General features: G+C 39.6%; 2 protein-coding genes across 4 annotated transcripts in view; one reads left to right on the forward strand and one right to left on the reverse strand.

The window, feature by feature from the left end:
- Window positions 1-34: 34 nt before the first annotated feature.
- On the reverse strand, window positions 35-11,161 carry LOC146687363 (serine/threonine-protein kinase MAK-like). 3 transcript variants are annotated; one of them, XM_085438903.1, is made up of 17 exons: window positions 11,098-11,161; window positions 9,062-9,125; window positions 8,735-8,874; window positions 7,541-7,595; window positions 7,105-7,226; window positions 6,395-6,477; window positions 6,034-6,166; window positions 5,617-5,788; window positions 5,131-5,298; window positions 3,384-3,734; window positions 3,029-3,183; window positions 2,830-2,951; window positions 2,315-2,425; window positions 1,878-1,952; window positions 1,672-1,785; window positions 445-537; window positions 35-358 (listed from the first exon to the last, which is right to left on the reverse strand). In XM_085438903.1, exons 3-17 carry the CDS (start codon window positions 8,836-8,838, stop codon window positions 207-209), a joined length of 2,010 nt encoding a protein of 669 aa, XP_085295029.1. In that variant the 5' UTR covers window positions 8,839-8,874; window positions 9,062-9,125; window positions 11,098-11,161; the 3' UTR covers window positions 35-206. The 3 variants fall into 3 exon arrangements, with proteins under 3 accessions (XP_085295029.1, XP_085295028.1, XP_085295030.1); XM_085438902.1 differs by having other exon boundaries at window positions 8,735-8,982; XM_085438904.1 differs by lacking the exon at window positions 445-537 and having other exon boundaries at window positions 8,735-8,982.
- A 3,200-nt stretch (window positions 11,162-14,361) lies between these two features.
- Window positions 14,362-18,253, forward strand: part of gnal2 (guanine nucleotide binding protein (G protein), alpha activating activity polypeptide, olfactory type 2) — a 53,929-nt gene continuing 50,037 nt past the window's right edge. Inside the window, exon 1 of the mRNA XM_085438020.1 lies at window positions 14,362-15,067. Coding sequence (XP_085294146.1) covers window positions 14,581-15,067 — 487 coding nt within the window. The 5' untranslated portion in view covers window positions 14,362-14,580. The remainder of the gene's footprint in view (window positions 15,068-18,253) is intronic.

An 18,253-nucleotide genomic window follows, 5' to 3' on the forward strand; every position in this document is an offset into this window, starting at 1 on the left:
CGACCCATACAAAAAAAATACCATGATACTAATATTCACTCACTTAAATAATTACTTTATTAAACTTCCTGTTATTTAACATAACGAAGATAAACGTGTCGACTGACTCATACAACACTGAATGATATTTTATAGCAGCGGCAGACACACTTCCTACTCTGGGAACCTTTCACAGGACTCCGCTGGAAAGCCGAGAGACTGCTGCGCTACCGGCGGCCGCTGTATTTGGCGGTCCAGTCTACTCGTCCGGTCACTGGCTGAGAGTTTGAGCTCCTGGAGAGGCTGGTCTTTGCTGGAGTGCTGGTGATGAATCCAAAGACCTGAGAATTCAGTTTCCTGCTTTTCCATCCTTCATACTCTGAAATCAACACAAAAAACACAAGATAATGTCAAATAGCTTACACCGTTTTTTATTCACAGTGTGTGCCGCTCTTTTTGTCTTACCTTCATTTGAGGGTGCCAGCTTGTTTAAGGTTTTGCTTTTCAATGGTTTGGTTTGCGGCTCCACTCTCAGATCAGCAGCAGACGACAGATCGACTGAAAGATTCGAAAAAAAGCTGAGTTTAGAGGACGGATACGCCGCCTTTTCCACTGATGCGTCAGTGCCTTATAATAAAATTCCAAATTTCTTCACGTTTAGGAAGATAACCTCTGGTTGAGAAACAATTTACACAACAGGCATGACTGTATTGCATATTATTGTGCAAAAGTCTTGAGCCACCCTTCATTCCTTTATATTTGGCTCGGAAAATATGAACTAAGTGCAACGATTTAATGGAACGTGCAGATGTAAAGGCAACAGCAATTACAGCAAAAACAAAAACTGGTTAGTGAAAAATTAGATTTTATGCATGTCAAACTGTGTTATCATTTTTTGTAGACTCAACTAAAGAAGTGTGTTTTTGCAACAGGCCGCTAGCAACAAAGCACCTGAAAATGCTCAGCTGTCTGTTATGTGTAGATGCAACATTGGTTCAAGCAGCCAGTGACCAAAGCAAAACTATGAGAGACCTTCATGCCTGGAGAAGTATTGCTCAAGACCACTTTAAAAATTACAAGAAAGTCTGGCTCCTTGGTAGCAATGTATAAAGAAAAGAGTGGTGACTCAACACTTGCACAGTACTGTACATGCCTGTGAGCCAGATGCAATAAATTCCCCTTCACAGTTGAGTAAAAAAACACTTAAACTTGCAGTTGAATTAATCAAAACAAGTGTAATGACTACAAATGTTTTGACCAAGAATAACTGACGCTAACTGAAAATGAAAGTTCACATCCTTGGTTGTCAGCATTGCCTGCCCGCCCACCTGGCAGGCTGATGACAGTACCCCATCAGCCTTGTTTGGCCGAGGGGTAAAAACCGATTGTTGACCAAGAACAACTGATGTTAACTTTAAATGAAAACTAAAATTTAAAACTAAAAAAATATAACTCTGCTCATGGCTGTTTCTAAATCTAGGGGGTACTAAGCTAAAGTTTGGTTAAGGAGGGAATTAATGGCATTTTTAAAGGTGTTTGTGCCTCAGAACATGAAGGATCTGAAGAAAGAAGCCATGGAGTTAGAAAAGCTTCTCAACCATCGGGACATTTTTAGTACCGTGTGATTCGTGCCAGTAGATGCTCAACTAATAAAAACTGCAGAAACAGAGAAGAGTAATGAAAGGCTCTCACCAGCAGAGGCGTCTCCTATGGGTGCCAGTATAACCCTCTGTCGGGCTGCTCCTGTTTCGGTTTTTTGTAAAGGTGTCATGAACGTCTTGGTGTTGGAGCTGCTCACAAAGGAATCTGAAGAAGAAACCCCATCACAAGTTACAGTTAACCTCTTTAAGGCATTAGAAAAAATACAATTGAAGCCCTAACACACTTTTAAGCGATACCTTTCAAAAGATCAAGATCCTCTGAGGTCTTTTCTTTTAGAGGCGTCTTATCTGGTATTTTAGGAAGACCAACATCTAAAACCACGTGAGAGGAAACCAAAAGTAAGAGTAAGCAGAGGAGAAAGAGTCTTAACGCAAGCTGAAGAAGTCTTAGGTGGACGTATAATTGAGCTCATTGCTTAACAAATTTGCATCACATAAACTTTCACTTGACCTTTATTGACCTGGGAGCACCAGGTTGGGCTGGGTTGAGTTTGATCAAATCAGATTAGAAAATTTAGGCCTGCGATTGAAATCAAAGCATCCCCTAAAAGCATTAAACATTTGATTAAACTGTGAGTATATTCAACAGTACAGAGAAGGGCAGGCAGGGAAATGTGTGTCTTTCAACGGTGTAATGATAAAACTTCTAATATGCATCCATGAAGTTGTCTTGCCTCTCCTGAGAGGGATCTCCAGGCCGTGTCCTCTGGATAAACACGAGGACACTCCCAGCTTTCTGCTGGACACTTGGCCTCTTACTGAGGAGGTGCTTTTTGGATTTATGCCTGAAACAACAATGAAACAAACCCAGCTCAGGGTGAAATTTTGTACAGTCTGCACATTAAGAAACCAGACACCTTAACGTAATAGCAAGCTGCAATCAGGCCAAGCTAAGGTTTATTTTGTGACATATTTCCTGTGTCCTTTTATAAGTTTTGTTGTTTTCTTTCTAATATTGTAGGCTCCTTGTAGTACAATATAAAGTTCCTGTTGTCATGAATTGGTGATATATATATAAAACTGAACGGAATAGAATATATATTTTAACTTTATTGTTTAATGAAATTTAGGGCAGGTGGGATTTTTGTTTTTGGATTATGTTCACCTACCTTTGGTTCTTTTCATTGTGGCGTTTATGTGTAAACATGGTTAATTATTATTGCTATTATTATTACTATGTTTTCCTCACCAGGCATATATCTGGACTGGTGGAGGTAGTGCTGCTTGGCTGACATGGTGTTGGAGTCATCTCGGCTCAGTCCGTTGTTGCTTGGCAGTTTTGATCCTCTGTTGTTCTTTGACTCTGAAAATCTGCATTATAACGTTATTTTTTAACGTTTCCTGAAACTCTGATGACGACATTTCACCTGATGATGAGGGTCTCTCACCGACAGCTGTTCCTCAGAGAAGTGATGGTGGGTTTTTTGGAGATGGAAACGCCGGTGTCTTTATCGTCACTGTCGTCCCAACTGTCCACCGACCTGAAAGATGTTTGGCCCCACCGCCGTCGTGCAGGCCGGGCATGTCTATTCTCGGCTCCTCGCTGATTTAACGCGAGGCAAATGTTAAACGAGAAATGAGTATTAAATTATTATTTTTGTTATTCTTTATATTTAAATAAAGCTGTATCCAGTGTGGAAGCGTAAATAAAGAAGATAAAAGTTTAGCTCCCTCAAAAATCCAAGCCTTATACTAATCATCCTGCCATGATTGGGTTCACTGTTTAATGCTGCAAGCCTTCACCTCAGTGATGTTTACAGGCTGACAGTGCTCTGGTGGTCTTCTTTTCACCAGACTGAGAGGCTCCTGCTGCCCCTCTGTCAGTGTGCTGGGACACACTGGTTGAAGTGTGCTCTTCTCTATATCCTCCTGAGGAAGAGGAATCTGCTGGATAGGCTGATGGAGAGACTGGCTGCAGGTCTGAGGCTCAGCGTGGGTCGTGACAAGCTCGCAGGGGTCCAGATGAGGCTTACAGAGGGACAGAGGCTTCAGATCTGCAGCTGTCTCAGAAATCTTCTTCTGGGCCTGCTGTTCTGAGTGCTTTAGTGGGGCACCAAGTGTCTGTCCTACATAGAAGTATGGATACCTCAAAGCCTGGAAAACAGTCAATGGAAAAAAGTACAACATCAGAAATTGCTACTAAAAATTGTATTTTATAAAGATTTTTACTAACTGAACTGCTTTCTTTTGTAAATTGTTATGTTATTAAATATTCTGTTTTGTTACATCCCAATTTATTTTTCTCAAGTTACTTGTGGCATGGGTGTGGTCTCTGGCAGGCTGCAGAGGAAGGGTGACGCAGCGAGCTCCCGGGGCGGCGCAGGGGCGGGGTGAACAGGTGTGCTGGGATGTGAATGTGATTGTGACTCTTTATATGTTCACAGTGACAGTTGGAGAGCGGACGTGACAGCGGAGCGGGAGTGTCTGTGTCCCATTGTAAAACCACAGTAAAACCGAATGTCAAAATAAAGAAGTGCTATCACCACGTCCGTGTCTTGTACGTGTGTAAAGGGTCCAACTTCACACTACTCTATTCTACTCAAGCTGTTTTGTAACAAGTTGTGTTTCATTCTTTGACCCATATAACAGGATTACCTTATTTTTCTATCTATACATACACATCTACCTCTACATATAAGCACATATGTGACGGCCTTTTAAATATGTATGAATTCCAAAACTAAAAAAACCTTATTTCCACACAATACTACATATAGGTTCACTGTGTGCTGCTTTTATTGCGCTGTAAAGCCTGTGATTCAGAACACTATAGTTATTAACTGTTTTATCTTACTATTATAGCTAATATTAGCTTCTTAACATTTCAAGGTGCTAAAGTAATTATCCAAAATGTGAAATTCATCCAGCTAAAAGCTGAAGTTTCAGGCCTGGTTTGGATATTGTGTAGACTGTTTTCTGAAAGAGCACCTAATTAATTCTTCATATTTTTAGCTTCGATTTCGGCGTCATGCATTGAGTTACGCTGGTGGATGTTCACTCCCTCAGCACATCCAAATGTCAAGTTAAGTATTACATTAACTCTCAAGATAAGCTGATTGATTCCCACTTGGATCATATTTCTAAAATTAGAAGCACTCAAGGTACTCAAAGGTGCTCGGGATAAAAGCATTTGGACGACTCGGGTGACTTTGCAGCTCAACATTAATGAGTCGTCCTCACTTCTGTCTATTTGTTTGTTTTTCAGACAATCTATGCTGGAGTTTATCAGGATCAGAAGTGGGCTTATTATGCTTTCACTTATTTTACCATATATTTAAAAATGTTTTTTGGGGTGACAGCCAGATTTGCCTTAAAAAATACAAAGACACAGTGGATGATAAAACTATACTAACCACTCTAAGGTTTCCATTACTTCCAATCCCACAGCCGACAAAATCCAACACACACACAAAATAAATAATTTAACCTGAGAAACTGATGAACTTAAAAAGAGCTGGTAATTAGCAGAATAAGTTCCCTTTAAATGTACCTGAGAAGCACTCGGTCTTTTCTCAGGGTCCCACTGCAGCATGTCTTTCATCAGCGTGATCGCGTTATCACTGGCGTTGGGAATCAGGGACCTGAGGCTGGTGGGAGCGCACTTCGGGAAGCGGAAGTTCATTGAGGCTGCGAGGTTGAAGCCCTCAGGCCAGTCCAACTGACGGGGGGTATCATTGCAAAAGAGATGCTATTAAAGTTGGTCAGTTTTGGGATAGTCATGAATATTTATCACTAATGTGTCTGGTTCCAGTGAGTGCAGGAGGCAAGAAGCTCTACAATCCATAATCTACCAGACTTTATACTAGGGAGCGGCCAGGCTGAATACTGACTCTTTTAAAAACAACCACATCAGATGTTTGTGTTCTCAAATACACCTCCGTCGAGTGATGTGTAGAAAAATTCAGGTCTGTAGGGCATGTGTGAAAACAGCTGTATAGTAACAAAGTAATACAGATGTATTTTGATGGTTCCTCACCTTCTTCAGCGTTCCCAGCACCTGACAGATTTTTAAGATCTCGTCCACCTCGCTGTTTCCTGGGAACAAAGGTGTCAGGGTGTACAGCTCTGCCATGATGCAGCCCACTGCCCAGATGTCGATGGGAGAGCTGTAAGAGTTGGACCTGAGCAGAACCTCAGGGGCCCGGTACCTGAAATAACAGCCCAGGGGAATATATAAAGAGGGCTTTTTAAAAAAATATAAATATAAAATGTGACCCCCTCAAAGAGGATGCTTTGATTACGACCATTTTTATTTTTATATGATAGATCAGAGATGAAGAGTAGATAAGGAAGAGGGGAGCGAGAGTGGGGAGACAGGCAGCAATAATTACTTCAGACCCTTTGGAGTTACTTCATTTTTTTGTATATTCAAGAAAAAAAAAGAAACTCTCACCATCTTGTGGACACATAATCTGTGTAAGGTGGTTGCGAGCGGATTTCTCTTGCTAGGCCAAAATCTGCGATCTTCACGAGCTCCGGGCCCATGCACAGTATGTTCTCCGGCTTCAGATCACGATGGAAATACCCTAAAAAGCCAAGAAGCATTCAAATTAACCCCTGCTGATATTCATCTGTGTAGAGATTTGCATTACTTTCTATATTAGCTTCTACAACTATAACCACGACGTGACGTAACCCCCTAATGAAGCAGGTCACAGATTTTAAACAGAGCTCGCACAAAAAAAGGATACCTTAACCATACAGCGGGAAAATAATAATAATAATGTAAAGAAAAGACAGGAGAAGTCTCTTACCGTGCTTATGCACAAATGCTAAGCCAGATAATACCTGGAACAAAATGTTCCTTATCTCATTTTCTGAAAACATCTGATCTTCTCTGGCAGCAGCAAAGTGGGAAAGGACAAAAGAAAGAAGGGATAAAGAAGAAAGAACAACATGCAAGCTTTTATGACATTAACACCAACAAATAGTAAAAACTGAGCTTTTGTTTGTTTGTTTCTGCTGAATTAAGCTTTGTTACAAGTCACACCTCCTCTTCTCACAGAAGAAGCGAGTCATTTTTGCTTGGACAAAGTCCGGTGATGGCCTACCAACAGTCCAGCATGCATCTACTTACCAGGTTTAATATCATTTCCATAATTCTTATCTTATGTATTCCAAGCCACTACTCACAGCATTTTATTTCTTATTTATTTAGTTGTGCATGAGTTGTTAGGGAGTTATTTTTATTTTACCTTTATTAAAATACCTCTGTGAAGTCACATACGTCTGTGAATAAATGACAGTCCCTGTAATATCTGAAATGTCACGTTTTTGATGACTGACTCAGGGAACGGCTTGTTTCTGTAAAAACCGAGCCCGACACACGATGACTCAAATAAAACCCAAATAATTCTCACATTCACAGCGGTGATTAAAAACACACAGAAATAGCTAGGAGGCTAACGCATCACACATGCTGCGATTTTGCTTTCACAGAAATTCACAATTCTGATTTTCTTACCGTTCTTTCATGAGCTGATAGAGGTTTTCTTTCATATACTCAAAGACAAAGTAGAGGTAGTCATTTTCTCTGATGACTTCCTTCAGTTTCACCACATTGGCATGGTTCAGCTTCTTCAGTGACTATTTGGGAAACACATGTGGGAGCAACCTCAGCTGATTTTCAAAGAGGATCAGTGTGAATTAGACTGCAAAACTACTACAAGTGTAGTTCAAGCTGCTAAATAAGTTATCTAGCTCATAGGCTCAGGTAGCATTTATATAAAGCTAGCTCATTCATGTATGCCAAGTTATACTACAATTAAAAAGGTCATGAGAACAATTTAAAGGTGACATCTAACTCTTTTAGAGAAATAAAATGAACGCTCATTTACAACTTACCTCTACTGTGGATTTTGTAAATAGATTTTATTTAAGCACGTAAATTAGATTCTTACCTTCACTTCTCTTAGGTTTAAGCATTCGTCCCAGGAATAAAACTTCCTCTTCATCCTGTTGGAGTGGAATAAATCAGATTTCTATCTTAAATCAGCTTTGCTTGCTAGGAGAGCATGGAGAAATATTGATCTATCCGCATGATCAACTAATGCTAAGCCCAAATGAATCCAAATCTGTTAAGACTTTGAGACAAATTCTGGATAATTTTCTGTGTTTAAGGGGTGCCTGGCTCTCAGAAAACACCTGTAACTCAACCTCAAACACCTCCATATCAGTTTAATGGTAATTCTATGCTACAGTAAACAAGTCGATGCTCCCCTCTTATCTCTGTCTCACCGTGTCATAGAGAGCAGCAAAACACTCTCAATGACCCAAAACCTTACAGGTATTGCCTTAAAACCCGCTGATGGCACAGACATTTGGAAACTTTAACTGAAAGATCTTGGTGCTCCATCAGCAATCCACCCAGAAGACCAAGGTGATTAGGACAGATTTCAAGAAGAAAAGAGATGACCTGAAATCTGTGACCATAAAAGGCAAGGCTGTGGAAACAGTGCCTTGATTTTCCAGGTCTGCATACACACAGCAAAATACAACAATGCCTCCACTTTCAGAGAAGAAGAACAACAACTACGGGAGGTCTACCAATTGGAAAGTCGGTGGCTCAATTCACCAGCAGTTCCAGTCTAAATGTTTAAGTATCCTTTATGCGTCCATTGAAATGTTTGCAAAGTGCTTTGAGTGCTCAGTTAGAGCAGAAAAGTGCTATATAAGTACCAGTCTATTCACTTAAAACATAACCACTTTGTTGTGGACCAGAGGGCTTTGCAGGGACTGTGGAGGACATGACTGGAGCACAGCTGGAGCTGCCTGCAGCTGAGGACATGTACTTGTCTAGATGTCTGAGCAGGATCTCGAAGACTTAAGGAGACCCAACTTACGCTGCTCAACACCTCTTTGAACTGTTTCCCTCTGGCAGAGGTTACAGGACTTTCCACTCACACACCACAAGGATGAAAAACAGCTTCTGCTAATGCTGACATCTACTACTGCTTGTATTAATTCTTGTATTCCCGTTTATTACACAACTCTATACACTTGTAGCAGCCACTTGGGCTTTAATCAGCTTAACCTTCTGAGACTAAACAACACAGTGAATCCCTGACACGTTTACTGGTGCTCCACGCACTCACCTCTTTATGGCCACCAGCTCACCAGTCTCATTGCTCTTGCCCAGGAGCACACTGCCATACGTGCCGTCCCCGAGCTGCTTGAGTGTGGTGTAGCGGTTAATCATCCACACAGAGCCCTGGCTCTCCTTCAGTGAGGAACCCTGACAATCCCAGACGCTGGTCATTTTGAGCCCATTAACAATCGTCCACAGGTCAACAACTGATAGGCTGATGTGTCCTGCTACTGTGAGGCTGCCCTAAAGCTTTCACTGCAGAAACACAGGCATGAAACATCCATTCATCCTTTATGTTCCTCTCTGCAGACGGGTGATGTAGGGTAAGGCTTACCTTAAGAGGAAGACTGGAAAAGCCCTGCCCACTCAACTCTGCCTCACCTATCCTCCAGCTAAGTCTTTCATGGTGGTAGAGGAAGGGCGAGAGGAAATGGATTAAAGTTTTCATGGGATTAAGAAAGTCTGACACAAAGCAGACTAACAGGGGAAGCCTGCTTCGAGTCTGAGGAGTGTGAAAGTGGGGCACATTTGGTGTAGAATCTTCAAGTAAACAGAAAAATCAAACACCAGTATAATTTAATCTTTTTCAAAAAACTGTTAGCACACAGGCTCATTATGTTTAATTTGGTAGGCTTCCTTAACTTTTTCAGCAAAATGAATTCATGATTTGTTGCTAAAAAACACACTGGAAGGCATCGTAGCCCAACAACAACAAATCATCTACCATGTGGAGCACACCTTCAACTCCAGAGCCCCGGGTTTCATTTGAAACCCAATTAACCTACATTCACAGTGGGTAGAAGCAGGATGTTGGTCATTATTTAACAAATTAAGGTCAGTGTGTTTTTTTAACTGACATAAGATGTGATTAAATGAGGGCCTGTAGTAATTATAGCCCCATGATTAAATACGGTATCATCCATCCATGGCTTCATGAACCTTGCTTTGTGCACTGGTGCATAGCCTTGTTGGAACGGGGAGGGGCCATCCTCGAATTTTTCCGACAGATTTGGGAGCATGAAATTGTCCAAAATGTGTTGGTACTCTGAAGTATTAGAAGTTGGGAACTCGGGGGCCAAGCCCAACTCCTGAAAAACAACCCATAATCCCCCTCCACCAAAGTCTGGTGGAGGGGGATTATGAGGTGTTTTGAGATGTTCAGAGATAGTCATTTGTTGAAGACTTAACTTGAGACAGAAAGGCCCACAAACAAACAGCAGCTGAAAGCCGCTGCAGTGCAGGCCCAGCAGAGCATTAAAGAGGAGGAAACCCAACATCTGGTGATGCCCATGACTTCAAGATGCAAAGGGTTTTCAACCAAGTATTAGAAATAAACATTTTATTTTCAGTTATTCAGTTAGTCCAATTACTTTTGAGTCCCTGAATTGAAGGGATTTTGTTAAAAATGCTTTAGTTCCTCACATTTTTATGCAGTATTTTTGTTCAGCCCACTGACTTAAAGCTGACAGTCTGCACTTCAACTGCATCTGAGTTGTTTCATTTAAAATTCATTATGGTAATGGTACAAAACCAAAATTAGAACAATATACAGACCAAACTGTTTTTCTTTTGCTCCCCTTATAAATTGTAAATAAACTTATATTGCTTGCTATTTATTGCTCATATTTGGTTACGGTATTTTGTTTTATAATCATTTTACTGTTATCACAATTTTATATATGACTTTATTATTTAGTGAGTTGTCTAGGCGTGCCTGAGAAGGCAACCTTGAACTTTAAATCAGCTAATCAAGTATAGCGTTTTATTTTTATCGACCTGTTCTCAGAACTTTTTGATTACATCATGTATTTTCCACCAATGTCACAGTGTTGAATTTATAATTAAATGTTACATAACAGCATAATTCCAGTGGAAATTTAGCTTTGACTTTTCTCTGTGTTTGTGGTAAAAGACTGGGATTAAAACAGGACAAGAGTTTGTGCCTTAAAATAATACCTGTTAACTTTATAGCGTAATTATTCTCCTTCATTTAGCAACCTTTTCAAATACCTCTAAAAACTATTTTTGTACAGCTGCCTTTTTGATATGTTTTTCACGTGTATTCTCGAAGTTCATAAAAAAATACAGGAGAAAACAAACGATACTGAAGAAAATGTGAGCTCTGTTTCGAACTTTACACCACTTAAACCATTAATATTATCGTCTAAAAATCTTACCATTATATTTCAGATACTATTGGCACAGGTTTGTAACAGAGTTAGCTAGCTAGCTAGAAAGCATGTCTAGCTACAAATTTCAACTCTATCATAAAAAAATATATATCACATAATAAATAAAAAATAGACATTTTATTTATTAATTATTCTGCGTTGCATAACTTGAGTATCAGTAAGATTAAAGTGTAGCTACCTCAGGAGTCATTTCACTGCTGGAGATAACACAGAGATGCTAGCTTTCAGCAGCTAGCTGTCGCTTAGGCAACAAGACTTCCAAAATAAAAGTCAAGAGAACTCGGATATGGGCAGACCTATGATTAGGCTTGTATTAGAAGTATATCCAATATAATTAAATTAATGTGTAATAAAAACTTTTTTTTGTTAGTTCAGTTTTATTTTTCTTCACATTTTTCGTCACAATCTTATTTAAATTTCTACGATACTTTATTGTATATATGTATTTATGTATGTATGTATTTATTTATTATATATTTACTTTTTATTAAGATATCTAAATTTTATTTTACTGAGCAACAGGCTAGTCTACTTATACTTATTTTGTTATATACTTGTGTCTAATTGCAATAATTAAAGGAGTTTCCAGCTCTGAGATAAATTTAAAAGAAATCCATCTTACTTCACAAATGCTGTGATGTCATGTCAATATTTAAACAGAAAACCAAAAGGAACAAGATAATGCTGTTAACAATCGGCAAGATTTAAATCTGAATATTTTTGATTATTTATTGAGATTTGCAATAAATATTTTTGTTTTATTTTGTTTTTTTGAGTTTGACAAAACAACCTAATAACTTTTAGTTCACTCACATGACATCATCTTTATCAGCACATGGCACACACAAGTTTATATTTCCATTACCCAGATCCTTGTATAAGCTGACCCCTCACATTTACATATGATCAATATTTCAATATTTAATGATATTTAATATCAATATTTCACATGTAGTAAAACCAGAAAAAGAAGATCACACACAGGAAAAATACACAGACACTATATGACAAAGGGAAGGCAGGACTATTTATATACAGAAGGCTAATTGGCAAAGTAGAAACAGGAGGGGAAAGAGGTGAACATAATCAAGACAAACACAGGACACTAACTGTCAAACGAAAACAATAAATAACAAGAAAATTAAACACAGTGACAAGAAAAGTCACAATGAACAAGATACAAAAGCACATGAGGGAAACTCAGAAAAAAAAAAAGAAAACTGGTACACGAAATAATGAAACCAAGGTAAGGACTCAAAATAAAACCACACAACAACACAACCCCCCAAAAACATCAAGAATAGACTCTTCAGATGCCCAAACTCAGATATGTTAACTCTGGGCAAACTCAAAAATGTGATGCGTCCCACGCACCATGTCACTTTGCTGACCCTTCCATCCCTCCCACACAATAAATGCACTTGAGACTATCCCAGAACCTATACAATGTAAAAGGACATTGTTAAGTCAAAACAACAGCATGGAACCTACAAGGTTCATAATGTAAAAACATACTGGTGCTTGTCTTTTGGGGTTCAATTGTGGCTCAGAGTAGAGGGTTTCAAACTATGCTACAGATCTTCTTTACTAATGCACATCATGCTGTTGCAGAAACAGCCTCCCAGAGGAAGAAGCACTTCTATCACTGGCTTACTGTTTCACAAGTGCTCCATCTAGTGGTCCAATTTGCTCTCTGCACCTGTTTGTGTAGTCAGAATGTTTTCTGATCCGATTATTCAAGTCACAAAGCTCCCCAGTTATCAGACACTTAATTCAAGTGCCCCACACTGACTCTAGTGCTGTTCATGAAGCCTTCATACGATGAAGGTAAAAGTTAGACAGCCTCGAAGTGCCAATGGTGCTAAATATTTGGCACTTTTTAAATCATCACATTTCAAAAGTGCAACAAGGTCAATTTTACAGCCATTCTCAGTGCCAGAATCAAATTGATATGTCATAGTTTTAATAGTAAAACAGTACTGATTTAATGTCTATGTCAGAGTAACAGGAAGAAGCATTTGTAGCCTGGATGTTTTTAAGTTAAGGTTCTCGTAATTTAAAAACTTAAAAACGTGGATTTCTGAGTACAATTTAAAGGATTGCATCACTGTGTGGGACAGAAGGCTGTTCAAAACAAGTTATAAAGGTCTGATTAAATATATAAATACATTTTGATACAAGACTCATCTTCTTGCTGTGGTTTCTCCTGTGAGTCCTATTTTAACTGAAAAATGTTGGAAAATTCAGAAAATCATCATAGCATGAAGGTCATATTTTGCATGGCTTAAATATGTTATAGTTTTTATATTATATGGAACTCCCCCAAATTATGTTGTTTAGACTCACAATACAAAAAACTGTTTATGAGAAAATAAAGGAAGCATTAAAAAACATTATTCATGTTGTGATAATGTGATGAACCATGAGAAAGAGGAACCAGTGCAGAAGCAAACAGGTCATACACTGTCATGCACGTATAATAAAAATCCAGGACATTTTGCCAAAAGGTAAAATTCACAAACACATTAAATCTGTTTGTGAATTTTGTTATGCACAAGGTTATCAATCATAAACACAAGGAAAAACAGGAAAAACGCTAAACGCAGGAGAAAAATGGCTAGCATTCAAAACTGTTTGTACTGTTCAAACAACATTATTTGATCTGGGAATACTCAAAAAACTGAAAAATTTAAAGTACTTATATTTTTTATCGGTGGATTTAATTCTTAATGCACTGGCATCCACATATACATTTAATGTTGCTGCTGGTAAGAGTGGAGTTCATTTTCAGAACTTTATACACGGTTTATAAATAACAGTCTCATTTTTACCTGGTATAATGGGCCTTAATTTATTATACATATATAATTGATACAAATTGTGTATGTAGTTATATTTTCTACAGGTAAACAGTTTTTTAGCACCAGCTGAGGTGACAGAGAGGGGACTGTGCCACCACATCCTCTCCCTTGTTGACACGCCCCTGCTTAAGACACTAGCTCCCACTGTTAAAACATACAGTAGTGCCTAATATATATTTTTTAAATCATAGAAACAATGTTAAGAGTTAAAGTGCCATTTTGGTAATATCTTTCTAATATCCTTGTGTGCGCCACAGATCGTGTCAGAGGAATGTTTGCAGGGCCAAATAAAGAAACGCTTTGGTGCCGTGTCTTAAAATAGAGATTACGGTCTAGAGAGCAGGAGCCACCAACTGATTTAGAGATACAAGCATGAAATGTGAGGAATGAAAACCATGACCAGCATTCTCGAAATGGCCATACTGTAGTAATGTGACGTGCCGTGCATTGCACCTAACAACTGTGCAGTGAGATTGTTGCCTGTCTGTGAGGCGCATAGACGCGTTTTTTTCCAAGGTTGTGCTTTTGGTTACTTACGGTAAGGTGGACCCGCAGTGTCCACTAAAGGATCAGGTGATCCACTAACTACGAAGCGAAGGCTGACTGGGGAAAATGCAAAATGACATATAGCAAATGTCGGAGCATAATTCATTCACGTTTTCGGCTCAAATTCGGACCTGAATCGCATCGCTGGAGCTCCAATGTGACGATGGCTCGTTAGGGCTCGTGGCACAACGGCGATTTTTTTTGATATTTTAATTTATGAAAAATCACATTCACAGACACATATTGGTTTCAACATGGGGCTGTGCTACAGTCTGCGTCCCCGGCTCTTCGGGGACCTGAGCGGCTCTATCTCCAACGCTACCTCGGACTCGGACCAGCCTCCGGATGCCGCCGTGCCGACACGCGCCGGGGGAGCTCGCCAGGAGGACACCGGGGGATGCGGGGAGACTTCGTCGCTACGCGGCGGCCTGGTGCGCCCCGGGGACCCTGCCAGGCTCCCGGCCGGGGAGCACCGCCGTGGAGACACCGGTACCGACGGTGTGCTCATACAGAACGGAGGCGGCGGAGGTGGAGGCAGCGGTAAAGGGACGGGGAAGGACCGCGGCCGCCGCTTACAGCTGCTGCAAAAAACAAGCACCCAAAAGCAGAAAAACTGTGACAAACTGCTGGTGGAGGAGAAGGAGGCCGAGAAGGAGGCGAAGAAAGTCAGTAAGAATATAGACAGGGTGCTCAAGGAGCTCAAACGGGAGTACAAACAGACGCATCGGCTGCTGCTGCTCGGTAGGTTGTGTACCTCTGTTTTATTATTAGAAACCAAAAAACGCACTGGCCTTTCCAGAAATTATGTCACTGCTCTAGCGAGGCCTGTTGCCACATCTGTTGGCTTGACTGTGAAGACTAAACTCCCTGCGGCTGTCAATGACAAGTGATGAAGATGGACGTTTAGACTACCGGATCCTTGCTGTCACAGTTACATTCAGGGTTATGGGGATTTTTGAATAGCCAATTAAGCGAAATGTCGACTGTTAATCAGGGACAAACATAAACATTACATGGGCACACAGACACTTCTTAGCTGGAGGCTATATTGGGCCGTATTTGCCTTGTGTAGTAGCCTCTATCATAGTATGAGTGTGGCATATGTCCAAGGCGACAGAAAACAAATATTTCTTTTATTAGCTGGCACATTTGGACTCTGGAGTGTCCTATAAGTGCAGCTGACTTTCTCTGTAAAGATAATCTAAAGATGCCTTAGCTTTGGCTGTTTGGTTATTCCCACTCAGCACTTATGTGGAGGAGCTGGGGCACTTTTTAAAGTCATACCCACCAACAAATATACTGTAATACAGGCTGCTTTAGTAATGCTCTAGTGTCTATTAAATTAGATGTTATACCTAAAACAAGTGGTTTTCACACATTTTTGTACCCAAGGCACCCCAAGATTTCAAGGCGTACGTCAGTTTGTATTTGCAGAAAAAAGCCCACATGTTGAAATGTTGTTAATTCTTCTTTAAATTCTGAAGACGCTTTGGATCACAGATGTGCAGCATCTGCACTTAAATGACACCTACAGTTTAGATCGTTGTAGTTTGGCCCACAAAGGGAAGCAATTCATCAATCGGACTGCTTGTTCACTAATACACTGCATTTACATCTCATTTATTGCTTTTTGTGCTACGGGAATAATATTGTAAGTTTGGGACAAAATCACAAGGCACACAATGTGACAACCACTCCTGTAATTATATAACCGGAGACAACAGGTACATCTAGTTACAGTAGTCTTTTTTCCCCTCCCTCCAGTAAATGAATCCATAAAGTGTGTAAGGTGACCTTAGTGTACAAATATGTACTGCATAGAGATCATTTAGCTTCTTGCTGCTGTGCCTTGTTCAAGTACAGTTTAGTGTACACACAGAATATAGCTCGCTGGTTTGCTCAATAAATGTTGGGACTTATGTGGTGCAGTATAGTAAAGCGTTCCACTCTGCAATATAGTGACTAGAGTTGGCTTCTTGTGATAGACTATAATATGCAAATATGGTTCATAACAATTAGAGTCTGTCTGATATGGGAGCCACAGCAGGCAGAGATTTATATTATATATTTTAAAGATATATCGACCATTTTAAAGTTATCCCAAACTTATTTTTCTACCTCTATATTCTGTTTTTTAAATGTTAATTGGACGACACAGCATATCTGTGATCAAGTGACCAATATATCAGTTCGGTTCTTATAAAAAGACTACTTAGCTTTTGGTTATAGGACCATGTTTGCTCTAGCAATCATGTATGAGAGAGTATTTTATAATATTATTTGTTAAAAATGGACTTTTGGCTAAACTGTTACATGTTTACAGTAAGGGGGTTTCAATAACTATGTTATTTTGCTTTAATAAACAGCGGAGGAGTGTATAGGAGCCTGTGGTGTAGAGTGAGCTCACTTTAGGGATTTCCAATAAAATAGCTCGATTAACACTGACAAATGTAAATGGTGTAATTGTGAAAGATGAATCGAGATAAGGTGATTTGCATCAGGCACTGCGTGCTAAATTTGGCTCCTGTGATTCTTTAAAGTTTTATTTTTAAGTGCGTTATCTGCCCAGAGACACCAAAAATAGTCTGTCTTTGAAAAAAAAAGTTAACCAATTGAATAAATGGTTCAAATAATATTTTAAAGCATATTATGGTGACTTGTAGTATTAGATCATATTTACTCTGGAGTTCTCTATATGTGTATAATATAATAAAAAATGACCTTTTTATTATACTCTAACATTTAGAGTCTGCATTTTAAATAACCAAACAAATATGATAAAATTATCCACTCAGAGTACAAACTTACAGACTGATCCCAGTTCTGACCTTCGGTTTGATGGTTACACCTTCATTTATGAAGAATTTACAAGTTCACATAGATTTGTCAGCCTTTGTAAGTGATCAGTTTAATAAATAATTGGGGGTTATGGCCCTTTGTATACAGTAAATTATTATAGTGTGGAAAAAAACCCCATAACCAGCAAATTCATATTTAAATAAGTATGTGGGACACGTATTGATTTTAAACGTGTTTATATAAACCACAGGACTTGTATACTTAACCAGACCATCACTGGGTCCCATAGATGGATTGTTTATATGATTTCCAGTCTTATGCTCAGAATGATGGCGATTTTGGGCTGGACCTCTTCACCAGCGGAAATGGCTTAGAGCTCATTTCGACCACCTCGCAGAGCATTCAGCGCAGAAACGAAAATGTAACACCCATCTTTGAATTCAGCCCTCCAGCTGCTTTTGAGATTACACTTTAATTAATACTGTCATATTTTATATAGATGTATCTTGTAATTTGTGTTATTTCACCCCTCTACTGTAAAAGAAAACTTGCACAGCACTTGATTTTTTTTTTCAAGAGAGAAAATCTTGACCAGGAGCAGAAGCTTAAAGGTGGCCAGGGCTAACCTGATTATAAAAGACTTAGATGTCGACACATTTACAATAAAAACAGAACTGATGCTCTTTTGTTTTTCGCAGTTTCATGCCAGGCTTGATGCTGTATCGCATGCATTTCCTCTACTTCGAAAAGTGCACTGCTTCTTTCCTCGATTATTATAAATGGCTGCCAGTTTAATTTCCTGAGTAAACAGCTCCCACTAATTACACACAGGAAGAAATGGCTCATCCTAATGAAGCCGCACAGGCCACTGTCATACATTCTTCCATGGAAGCTTACAGCATGTTTGACCTGTGTTACTTCAGCGTGATCTGCCTCCATAGGATCACAGTTATTTTTGGGAGCTGGCTGACTCTCCTGGTACACCCAGCAGCCCTTGCGGGCCACCTCTGGCTTCTCCCGAGAGGCCTCTGGGGCTTTATATCCTGCCAGTCTCCAGCAGGACTCCTGTTGCAGTGGACTGAGGTGGTTTGTGTTCCTCTGAAAGTGGACACCTTTCAAATAGTGTTA

This window comes from Copadichromis virginalis, linkage group LG18 (assembly GCF_057382275.1).
Source record: "Copadichromis virginalis isolate Kocher_CV1m ecotype Utaka linkage group LG18, C_Virginalis_male_GT1.1, whole genome shotgun sequence".
Classification (NCBI taxonomy): Eukaryota; Metazoa; Chordata; class Actinopteri; order Cichliformes; family Cichlidae; genus Copadichromis; species Copadichromis virginalis.